Source organism: Atheta coriaria, unplaced genomic scaffold, assembly GCF_025399875.1.
Source record: "Atheta coriaria isolate IRGN ID8LTWV9N9 unplaced genomic scaffold, Caltech_Dcor_3.1 hic_scaffold_7_pilon, whole genome shotgun sequence".
Lineage (NCBI taxonomy): Eukaryota > Metazoa > Arthropoda > Insecta > Coleoptera > Staphylinidae > Dalotia > Dalotia coriaria.
The window spans coordinates 1,178,099-1,190,832 of record NW_027045449.1 but is presented as its reverse complement, the minus strand read 5'-3'; the positions used below and the strand labels follow the sequence as shown (position 1 = coordinate 1,190,832).

The 12,734-nt window shown below is 39.0% G+C and overlaps 2 protein-coding genes across 2 annotated transcripts; one reads left to right on the top strand and one right to left on the bottom strand.

The window, feature by feature from the left end:
• Positions 1–39: 39 nt before the first annotated feature.
• LOC135796759 (uncharacterized) lies at positions 40–12,670 on the bottom strand. The gene is given in 8 exon segments (XM_065308900.1): positions 40–2,718; positions 3,256–3,369; positions 3,434–3,681; positions 3,741–3,982; positions 4,036–4,290; positions 4,293–4,473; positions 12,065–12,192; positions 12,465–12,670. Coding segments are annotated over 8 exon segments (2,424 nt in total). The 5' UTR covers positions 12,547–12,670; the 3' UTR covers positions 40–1,544.
• LOC135795937 (uncharacterized) lies at positions 5,193–8,556 on the top strand. Its single transcript, XM_065307762.1, has 7 exons — positions 5,193–5,560; positions 5,636–5,947; positions 6,047–6,211; positions 6,295–6,433; positions 6,490–6,691; positions 6,924–7,113; positions 7,551–8,556. Exons 1-7 carry the CDS (start codon positions 5,477–5,479, stop codon positions 8,136–8,138), a joined length of 1,680 nt encoding a protein of 559 aa, XP_065163834.1. The 5' UTR covers positions 5,193–5,476; the 3' UTR covers positions 8,139–8,556.
• Positions 12,671–12,734: the final 64 nt, after the last annotated feature.

The following is a 12,734-nucleotide window of genomic DNA, read 5'->3' as shown; positions in this document are numbered from 1 at the left end:
CCTGATAAAAACTAAACATACGCAGTAAAAACACAATAATCATAGCAATATGATAGTTTATTACTGCTCACAGATATGTTTAATAACGATAACAGTATAGGTCTATTCAATATTGTATAAATTTCAATAACGATAGCATTTCAATTAATATTAGTACGTGGCGGCTACGTGTAAATCCCAAAGATCATATTAAAACATCAAATATGTACGACTTCTGTCTTGCACTATCGTCGATTGAATTGAATTGCTCACGCGCATTTAAAAAAGCGTGTGTGTCTGAAAAAACACGCAGATATCTGTCTTCTTTAGTAATGTCATTGTTATGTACTGTATTCGTATATCGTAATAAACAATTTACAAAGTTTCTGATCAAAAAAGCGTCCACAACTCCTCCCACCACCCACCACCACCTAGTAAGTAAAACGTAGGCCTTTTTTGTGTGAATCACTTGAGCGAGGCCCGAATACTCTCCTAGAATTTATTATTACACACATTCAACACGTAAACGAGATCTATGAGACACTAGAGGTTATGTTATTTACGAGAGAGGGGGGAAGGCGCTAGTCGCCGGCAACTTTCGTAACACTTGCGCATCAATCATCAACAAATGCACTCACATCTAAGGTTAAAAGCTGATTCTTCTTCCTCTGGTTGATAGAATAAAAAAGCTACTAGTTGTCGTCTGGTACGACACTCGACTTGCGACTTTTGCTACCGGTTTTTCTTTTTTATGCTGCTGCTTTTTACAATCAAGGCATTTTCATTGTTTGTGTGTGTATATTGTATGCGAGTATCGTCTACGGATGAGTTTCATTTGTTTCATCACCGCCTGCATCAACTGTTGCATTTCTAAATCTTATACATTTTATACTTTATATTATTAAAATTTAAATGGAAGAGAGAATAATGTAATGTAATGCGTGACTAGGTATTAAATTGCTTAGTTATTGGAGCAAACAGTTCGCAATCATCTTTGAAAAAGTCGACATCTCGAACACAAAACACTACGTTTTTTTTTAGGTTTCACTTGTCAAAATATAAATGTATGTACAAATTTCTTGTTGTGTTGGGTTTTTACTATACAGGGTCGGGTCTACTTTTATGTTCACATTCGTATTCCAAAAATAAACGCTACGTCTCTTCAAGTCTACAGAGGTATTCTGCACCCTGCATTGCGGAAATTATAAAAATAAATATCTTTCTATTCTGCTCCGAAGAAGAAAATTAATTTCTCATGCTTGTTTGCTTGATTTTTCTCTAATATTTCACGACTTTGATATAGATTTGTGTTAGTTTTGTGCAATTTTTATCGTTTTATGTTGATTCATGCATTTTTTAATCTTTAGAAAACAAAATTTTATGTTTTTAACACAAAAAACATCAATATAACTTCAAAAATTACTTCATTTTTAAACGACACAACAGAAATACGTTCCTAACCTATAATGTAAACCAAAAAATGGCCTGGTTTACAAATGCATGAACCATTTATGTAATTAGTGCGAAATCTATAATCTAATGACGTTTCCCTCGCCTTTAATCAACTAAACAGGCGTACCGAAATCCGGATTACCCTCGCCATCAGCACTCAGCGAATTAGAGTTGTACACATACCTAGCGAGTAGTTTCTCGCGGCGCTGCTCGTAATCATTGAGCGCAGCAACATTATCTTCATTAGAACACAATCGCAATGCTTTACCAACGCGTAAATACCTCTTAGTTCCCATTTTACTCGTCGTGGCGGTCGTTTCAGGCGTGTCGGGTGTTTGAAAGTTCTTCATGAAGATCTCCGATAGGAAAGAATGAATATTCTCCTCGAATTGCGGACTTGTTTCGGTTAATATCGTACGATATTTATAAGTAGTCGTATCGGAAGGTGTTTCTGCTTGATTTGCAGAAGTCGGAGAAGTGTTTTCTGTCAAATTAGGCGTGTCATTTGTATTCTGAACAGAAACTTCCGGTTTCGGTGTGTCTGCAACTTTTACTTCGGTGATTTTCGCAGGTTCTGATCGTTCATCATCGGGGCAGTCCGAAGCATTGCTTGAAATATCCGAATAACCATCGTGTTTGTTAAAAATACTCTGCAGAGTTTTAACTCCGAAATATTTCTTCGATTTGAATTTCTTTGTCTTTTTATAGTCGCGACTAGATTTATGAACTGGGGAACTCTCGCAGCTTGAATTCAACAAGCTTTGATCACTTTTTGTGTTGGAAAATGTCTCATTAGAGCCGTAAATCGCCTCGAATTTCTTAATATTCACATCGTTTGTCTTCGGAGAGTGCGAATCATTACTTGCCATGTCTGTGGATAATACCTCAGAGTCCATGAACATATCTGTGCTGGTCTGCATCGGTGAAGATAGATTTTCCGAATTGAGCGAGTTTGTTGAACAGTTAAAGTTGTCTGGATTACTGGTAGCAGTGCGCTGATTGTCCAGCAGAATAAGATCGTTAGTCACCGCATCGTTTCGGTTAATATCGTTGTTAATAGTCATGTTGAGAAAGTGCACATCGTCACCGGTGAGAAAATCCTTAGCGTTATTATTAGGCGTGCTGGGTTGATTATTCGCCATATTGGAAATCGTCGTAAGATGCGCAGAGAAGTTGTACACATCCTTGGTTTGCAATGAATCGATGACTTTCTGAATCTCCGGCGACACGTGGTATGGTTTCACAGGGTCCCCGCTGGTGAGGAAGTCGTTTAGTCTCGAGGTAGTGCTACAAATCACCCTCAATGCATCAAAAACAATCTCCATCTAAAACTTCTACGATAAAAATCTTGCAAAAAACACTGCCAATCACACACCAATGACGCACGTGTATACTTGGTTGCCTGCTCTTTCCACTTGCGTCATTGTATGGTGTTTTTCAAAATGATAAAAACCATCTACCAACAAGTGCGAATCAAAGAACATTCTGATAAAAAGCAGTGCGCATAACTTTCAAAAGTATTTCTTTAAAAGACGTCCGTACATTATTCAAATATATAACGTAAGATAAAGCTCTAAATATAATACATACATTGTAAAACAAGTGTAATGTTTTCAAAGTGGCCAGCCACTAGAGGTGTCTGCTGCGTCAACGCATAAATCATATACATTCATCATTCATCAATCGCAAAAAACGCGTCGAATCGCCTGACGAACAAATCAAATTAAATTACACACAGCTACGGTTTTCAAAAATCACATGCGGCGTGCGTCCCCGATGGGCGGGCTGGTGAGAGAACGGAATGGCAAGAGACATCACACTCACCCGCTCTGATAAGAGACGGATTCGGGCGTGCGCGGCGCCGTCGGCGTGTTGAAATTATTCCGGCTGTTTATACTGTTGTCGTCGTTCGGATCACACACATTGTTGTCAAAGAAACTACAAAACAAACGCAAAAATAACCTATATCCAACACGCTTTCATGCGCGTGCGCAGTAAATACCGAAAATGGAATCCATCTTCTTCCAGGGAATTGTCGCTGTCATCAGCGGCAATATACTGAACCTGTAAGCGACACTCCTCACAATTTTGCTTGAGAATATCAACAGCTTCCTTGTGGCATGCTTGTCGTAGGTCTTTCTCGTTGACAGATAAAATGGCGTCGCCAATGTACAACTCGCCGGATAATGCAGCCGGTCCATTCGATTCCAATTCGGATATTAGTATAGGTACACCATGCTCACGTCCACCCTTTAGATGTTACACGTATAACTGGTTGCCTATATATCAAAATGTGTGTGTATACTTACAGTTATACTAATACCTAATCCTTGGCTGGGTTTCCGCTTGACTACAACTGTCCGCACGTCGCCAAAGTGCTCAGTGAGCGTAGGCACAGGCAGGTCACGCTTCGCCGTCGAAGACTTGTCGCTGCCATTAAGGATACTATTCCGGCGGCATTCACGCACCACAGTCTTGTGTCTCTGTAGCAGAATCTCCGACTCCAGCTGACGCCATAGTTTATCACGCACGTCTCCACGCATTTCTCTTCCTAAAACCGTAAAACAATAAAAATACAACAATAAAGCGCCGTTAAACACCAACCTAAAAGTTGTAACTGTTGTATTCGCCCAGCAAGCTCTTTATCCAAATATTTCGCCGCTAATTTCGCACCGTAGACTTCACTATTAAGCGCTAGCGATTGATTCCGCAGCGCAATATTCTCCTCTTGCAGTTGGCGATTCTCACAGCGCAACTGCTTGAGTTCCATTAAATCCGCCTTGAATTCAACATCATCGCCGCAATTCTTTATGCTCACAATGTGACTAGGACTCTTCTTTATCTCATCATCCAGTTTTGCTTAATGTTATTAACATCGGGCTTGAAATTGGCCGGGTCCGGTTTGAATGTGCCATTTGCTTTGGGAATTTTCGACAGTTGCGTCGAGTGCAATTGCAGCAGAAGATTGTGCAGCTCCTGTTCCAGAATCTCACGCTTCGCCTTTGAATCCACCAATTCAGCGCGCATGTGTATCAATTCAGCCTGCAAACACAAAATTGGGATTTCCATATTTATTTAAAATATTGTAGAGTAGTAAATTAATATAAAAATAATTGTTATCTTTGAAGCGCAGACAGAATTTGTGGCTAAATTTAGTAACCTTGCGATTGCGGACAACATTCGTGCGATAAATCAAAACTCGCGAGCGTAATTCCGAGAAACGCATAATGCGAATCAATAATAACGCGATAACTTGTTGATTGTTGACTTACCGACCACACAGAGCAAGCAAATGATAAAAATTTCGCCAAATATCTACATTAAATCATAAATTAATCAAAATTACGAATTTTTACATTAAAAAAGTAGGTTAAAAGTGTTTGAATTAAAAGCATGAGTAGGCAACTTATTATACACCAACGCAGTTAGGTGTAATACGAGAAGAATAAGATCAAGAGATACGTAGCACATAAGTACTACTTGTTTGTTCTGTGCAGCCAAAGTTATTCCACAGGGGATGTTTACACACGGCGCGATGAGTAGAGCGTATTATTATCGGTAGCTGCGGGCGCTTGATATCACCAGTTTAATATTGACTCTGCGCGCCTAGACGCCAACTTCCCGAAACGCAAGCAAGCAGGCAAGCGCACTTAAAAGATATTCCAACATTTTCTCTTCATTCATATCATATACCAACACATGAAAGATATTTTGGCTCTCGCAATGCGTGGAATTCCCATTCCTGCGAGAAATTACGCGCTCGCAATCGCGAATAACGCTCGCCGTTGTCGCCGCGCTGACCATTGGGCAGTAAGTAGTAGTCGGATGCATTTATAAACACGAAACGCGGCGCATCGCTGCGAGGAAGAGCAAAGTTTTGCCGTCGGCGACACGCGCGCCGACACACACACACAAGTTATCCACAAAAGCGCTTGCACGGGACGCGCATTCACAAGTTTACTATTAGTTTAATGTTTACAGCGGCGCGCTGTAGAGCAGCGCACATCTCTGGCTCGGAAAACAAGAAATTATCTCTTCGACAAAGATGCGCACGACTAGTCTTTGGCAACTCTTGCTCTGTGTGGGGCTCATTCACGCCTACACATCGCGAAGTTTCACCAACCAACAAGTAAGATATTTACACCGACATTACTTCCACCAAACCTACTAAAGTTTACTAATTAAAATGTTTCCCCACGAGCAGAATACGCAAACGTTATTGAATTCCATCGATGAGCGTTTGCGAAACTTGGATAAATCTTCAACGTATCGGCATGCAAGCGCCGTGGATCAACACATGCGCAAATTGGAAGCCATCGAGGGAAGAATCGAGCGGTTTGAGGCGATATTATCCGCTAGATTTGAAAAAATCGAAGCCAACATGTCCGTGCAGTACTTTAAGGACGATCTGGCGCAGGATATTTTATTGCGGAAGATTGACGCTGTCTATGAACGCGTGCACAACAAAATGTTCCACATCGAGATGAAAATCGACGCGGCAGAACGGAAAATCACGGTAAAACAAAGTTTCTCGAAGCAAAAAAAAAGAAGTGTCGAAAGTTTGCTAAAATATCGTCGGAATGCACAATCATGCGGGGTTTAAATATGCCAACAGGAAAAACTCGACGCCATTGGGAAAAAGTTCGAGCACTTGGAGGAAAACTCCAATCGGCGCGGGGAGGTCGAAGAGGAGGTCGCCGAAGTGTTTGACGTGCTCGACGAGATGAAAAGCACGCTCGCCAACGTCACGCAAGTTATGCACGTAAAGTTTACACAAGAGGTAAAAACCAGCGAAAAACCACCGAAAAACGTTTTGTTTTTCATCAGTTTGAAAGGCAGTCAATACTTAAACTTATTTTCCAGTCGAAACTTCCCCCCAAAGATCTATTAGGAAGCTTGAATAACCTGGAATCGATTGTGAATGCGACGCGTTACGAACAGCAGAATACGATGCGAAATTTAGTTGTGATGGTCGGACGTTTAGGCGGCAAGACACAGCTAGGTAAAACTAGTAATATGATGAGATGATGAAATGATTTCAATAAAAATCTATTTTAGCAAGCACGGGCGCTGATGGCGAGCTGCAACTCAGCCAACAATTGACAAACGTCAGCCGCAAAATAGACGCGCACTTTGACGCGCTGATGGAGCAACAGACCGTCTTCGCCGACAGCTGCCATCGCATCCAGAGCGACGAGCCGCAGCTGGAGGCCAAGATCAGCGAGATCCTCGAGAAGATAATCGACGTGTTCCAAAAGGAGTGAGTAGTTATAATCATGCGTAATCATCTCAATAATAATAAATATTTTCCCATTATTATTTAAAATGATGATGATACATATATTACATGCATTAATATGAATATTATGCATATTATGCAAGTGGTGATGCAGTTAATTAATTAATTGTTAAAAAGACAACTTCCGCTTTCGTGATGTGTAATGTATCCTTGACCTTGATTGGATATTCTCTTTTTTTTTTGCTGCATCAAGGTCAGCAGTCGAAATAAAAGACATTCAGAATATAGAGCAGCTAATCAAGAGTCACGACACGAGCGTCCGACGCAGCCTCTTCACGACGTCACACAACATGGCCGTTCTGCTGCAGAAATCCAAGGAGCACAAGGATAATCTTACCATGCAGATTACAAACGCCGAGGGGAACATCATCAAAATGATAAAGGTGAAGAATTTTTCTTCTATTATTGAAAATTTTGATATCTTTGAGATTTTTTTTTTAATTTTTGGAGAAAAAAAAATGTTTTTGTCCATAAATATTCAAATTTTTCATTATTTAATAAGAAAAAGTCATTTTTCCCTCATCACGTGACTTATTTGCAATTTTTAACTATTTTTATCTCTTCACTTATTTAAAATCTATTTGTTTTTATCAATTTTTAATTTTTTTCTTCAAATTTCATGCAAATATTTAATAATTTATCAATTTTTCACATTTTTTAAAATTTTTCCCTCTGCGGTGTTACAATTTGACTTAAGTCAGATAATGCAAGTAAATAATTATATACTGAGTGATTCCGTAAACTCTAAAAACTAAAAAAAACTAATTTTTTCTGTTGTATAACCAATAATTCCCAAAAATAATATTGAATATTATTTCAGGATCTGCGCAGTGACCTCCTGATGGCAAACGAAAGTCAAGTGCAAGTTCAGCTGCTGGACGATCTACGCGCGCTCGTCAGCGAATTTTCGCGCAGTCAGCCGATCGATAAAAATAATATTAAGATAATCGGCGAGCAGCTACGTAACATAAGTGGGAAGATTGATGACGCGATGGCTGTACAACTCAACGCGCGGCTTGATAAGGATCTGGATGCAGCTATATTACAAGTTTTCGGTAATAATAACAGTAGCAATACTAACATCAGCACCAATACCAACACTCAAACCAATTCAAGTGTAGATAGTGCTGATGATGGTGGTAATCCGATAATATTTGAGGAAATTAAAAGCGTTAATTGCACGTCCGGGTTGTTGGACGTGCGCACGAATGTCAACTGCACAATTTGTCCAGAGATTTCACCTGGTTCGGATTCTATTCAAACCCTGCAAAAACAACTGGAAAATTGTACGAATGACGTGATAACTCCAGCAGTGCCTGTGTCTGATGACGTGAATGAACAATTTGTCATTGATTTGCGCGTGGATAACGCGCATAACTCGACGGGTAATCAAACTACACTTACGTAAAATGTAAAAAGATGAAAATTAGCACGTGAAGGATAATTTTCCTGCGTGTTTGGGTATATTTAAAGTGAAAAACACGCGAAATGGTTGTGTTTGTGTCTGGTTTTAGGGTCAAAACCATTCAAGCACAACCTAATTCTAATTATGCACGATCACGACGCGCGCTTTGATTGATCGCGTTTAATTTTTAATTGTATACGATTGTAGGCAGCTAGTTGTAGGCATCATGCAGAGTAATTATTATATTGAGGTCCCGTTGCATGACGATTGTAAATAACAGAGTTGAATGAATAATTAGTAATGAATGGAAAAGTATTATTATTAGCAGGCTACGAATTGATTAAGATGTCGGTTCGCATTGTAAGATTATTAATTATTAATATATTATTATTGATAAAGGCATAAATAATATTTATGTGTACTATAGGTTCATTTTAACAACAAATTTGTGCAATTTGTTTGCTTTATATTAATTTTTTCTGTGTAACGACGAAAAATATTTTCATTTCGTGCAATTCTGAGCTAGAATATTTTTTCAAAGACATGACATCGATGCTAACATTTGAAATATTGTTGTAATTATGCAACCCAACATCCCTACAAATTGCAATGCAAATTTCTATAACTTAAGCACGATTTTTCAGGTAATTTGTTGTGGTGCACGTTGTGTTACTACAAAATCATATTTAGACTTCAGGAAATATTTACCGGCATTTTTATAAGAGTAATTGAGTTTATAACCAACTTATAAAGATTAAACAGATGCTAATCCACGTAAAATCTCAATATTTATTATTGACGTGATAACGTCTTTAAAATCGTTTTCGGGTGACATGTTCAGAAACTGTGTCACGAGGCCTCTCGAGGCCGATCGCAGGTATACCCCCCTCTCGTTATAACGAGAGAAAGACGGACCGATCTCCCTTCTCATCTCGAGCGCTGCCAGTCATTCCGTGAAATCCACACGAGCGGAGGCAGGCATAGCGTTCGAGTGAGTTGACCGATCTTCCGTCTCTCTCACTCTAGCGGCATACAAACGAATGGAGATTTTCTCGTGCGGTTAAGTTTTCGTTGAATGTTTAACAGTAAAACAAAATGTGAAGTGCAAGTGAAGTGTTACAACAATTGCAACAAAAAAAACTTATATTACCAATAAGACGTTATCACGTAAACATCTCGATCGTAAACCTACTTTACAAACAACCATTTTTGCTTATTTTTTCTAAAATAATTATTACTAAATTAAGTAATGATGCAAATGTGAAAAATATTTCGGCAACGTGTTGATACTAATTTCGCTCGTTAGTTGCTCGCAAATTCGAAAACATGTAATCTATTTTTAGATCGCGCTCAGGTTGCAATTGTTTGTTCGACAATAGGAAATCGATCAAAAGGGAAACGAATCCTGCGCGCCGTAACATATCAGCCAGATAAATACCTACATTAAACCCAGAGATACAGCCGTTTATGATTTCGGGGATTTTTCATGACAGTTATCATCATACGAATGAATACCTATAGATTAATTTATGTAATCTCGTCAAAGCTACCTGCACGCCAATAAATCTTATCAATTTGACGATTAAACCATCAAAACACTTATTTTTCCAAAAAAAAAAACAAAAAAAAAACATTCAAAGCTGTCAATGTTTTATTATCTTAAAATTATATATTTGCAAGTATTTTCACGCTTCCTCACAGTTTTCCGCACGCCATTTCCAGATTTATATTTTATTTTATTTTATTTTTATATACCGGCAACCAACTCTACATGCACAAATAACCTGCACACATAACCTTTCTACACTTATGCTTATGAAAGCATTCGAAGTCCACGTGATTTGTCACCTCTGGCAACACGGGAAAGAAGTAACAAATAATGGAAATGGCAGGCATCACGCTTTCCTCGCGATTATGACCTACGACTCTCTTTGCGGTGCAAAAGTTTCGTTTTTTCTTTCTTTGCTTTTTACCTTCGTTCGATATTCCTACTCGTACTTCTAGTACTACTGGATATCACAAACATATTTGTATGTTTATTCTTTTCGCTTTTATTATGCAGCACGAGTGTGCCACAAAAGTAATAAACTTTATTACGTGCGGCAAACCGAGAGAGTGAACAAGAATAGCACCACACACGCACACGAGAGTGAAAACGTGAGTGCTTTGCGCAATAATAAATTCGAGATAAAATTACCGCTAATTATCAAAATGATGTTTTAGAAATGATAGCGTGTGTTGATGGTCATAAATTTAAAAAATTTATAAAAAAATAACAGAAATTTACCTAAAGGTTCATATAATTCGCATTACACAATTTGTATTGTGTATTGCGAATTGAATCGCATAATAAACCGCGGACAATGCGCATGAAAATGATGATGCGAACGCTGCACGTTTACGTGCATGCCCTCTGGCCGTTTTGTTGTTCATCCCCATGTCCGAGCGCGTGTTATTCGACGCGTTTTGCTTATTCGATTAGCCGAAGCACGCATTGATCGCGCGGGCGCGCGCGCCTGTTGTATGTGTGGTCGCGTTCGTCTTCCGCGCCTATCCCGACCTACATAACTTGATGCAATTTGCAATGCTGATTTCGCGCGGAATTTGCCTAATTTATTTGCCAAAACAATCTCAGCTATCTCAGCTACGATTTAGGCTAACGAATGCCGGGGAATTTTCGATATTTCAATCAACTGTGGAAACGTCGTTTGTAAAACAAACACAAATACAAGAAGAGGTAATGGTAAAGGTGGAGAAGGTATTTGACTAATGACTTAAAACAACAGAAACAGTGTTTGAGAACTTTAAAAAGAAGAAACTTAAGAAAGAAAGAAGAAATTACTTAAGTCTGCATCAAACCAACCGAAAAAAAGACAAAAGAATACTAGACGTTGCCTGTTAGGCTCCTGGACTATCCGCAAAAAGTGGTGGGGGAAGTTGCTGAGCGGTCGCGCTCGCATCGCGCCTGCGCAGCTATAAGCGCGCAGCCAATCATGTGCCGCACAGCTTCCCCTACCACTTTTTGCGGGTAATCCGCGGGTATAAAATGCCTGAGTCGTCCAGGAGTCCTACCTCTAATATCTACCACACTGCGCATGCTCAGTACTCTTAATTTTCGCCATTTATCATCCAAACAAAAAATATAATTCAAATATAAACTAAAATATAAATTAAATAAATACAAAAACTTCATTTTAAAGTATGTTTTACTTGTATACCTGACAACTTCTAGTAATTAAGTATGTCACGTCGATAAATTGCAAGAATGCACTATCAGTGACATACGTAGGTAAATTACTTTAAATTTAACTTCCAAACTACGCTGTTAGTTTGAGCGCATTGACTGAATGGTTTTATATAGACGGCATTTTATGTAAACGCACAAACATACCGGTGTTATCAGTTGAAGCAAGTCGGTTTGTGTTCACTTAACCACATTTTCGTGACATTTGAATAAACATGTGTGAATAAATTACGAAAAATTACACAAGACCACTTTACAAGTAAGTGGCAAGTAGTCTAACTTGTAACTAGGCTGAATGTTTCAAAATTAAATCACGGAGCTGTGTAACTTTGAAAAATATTTTCATTTCTAGTAATTATAAGCAAGAATATTTTTTTCAAAGACAAATTTAAGGTTATAAATGGCCGAAGCACAATTATAAATAGGCAATTTTTTATACACGACTCAAATAGGATGTTCCTGTTTAAAACTAATAAAAAATAATTAATAAATTCCAAAGAAATCAAGTAATACTTTGTTGTAATGATCATAGCCTCTTCAATTAAACAATAACCTTCACTCCAACCGCACACCCATCAAGGTTATGAATTCAATCATCATTTAATGATATTTATGTACTTTTTTTGTTACTCCTCCAACTGGTAATTAAGGTTAAGATAATCATTGAAATAAAAAAAAAACTCACCTCAATTTTTGCACTATTCTGAAATATCGTCTGCGCCTTGTGCGTCAGCTGAGCGAAGCATGAACTAAGAGTGCACAGCTTCTGCCGCACATTGTAGACAATGACAGGCTCCTCCGAGTCCAATTCACCTGCAGCAAAAAAGTCATCAATACAAACACTGCCAGCACCACCACATTATCATCAAAGCCATACATAAATACAACGCGTATAAATAAATTAATAAATAATGCCGTATGCGTGCGTTCGTGTCATTTTGGCTGATTAATTTATTATTTAGTTGAGTTCTCCCAGCGCCACGCAGGGCTGCAAGGGTATTTTCGCGCTGACGCAGGTGGAAAACGCGCGAGCGGCGTCGCGATACATGCAGAATTGGAAAGGTTTTGTGGGGAGGTGTACTCACCGACGGTTAAATCCAAGTCTACAAAGGCCTTGTCGAATTCCTTTTCCAATATATCAAGCCACCGAAAACCGACACTGGCCATTTTACTCGCGAAATGACAAGCAATGACAGACCGCGACCGCGCCAGCCAGTTTGAGGGAAAACGCAAACGCTCGCGGTCGTGAACAGGAGGCACTGTCAGCAGGAGCAAGGAGCGCGTCGAAGTCAATACTTCCAAGAAACGCCGCGAGAGGCGCTCGCGCTTATTACTTGTCAAATTTCGTCCTTGGC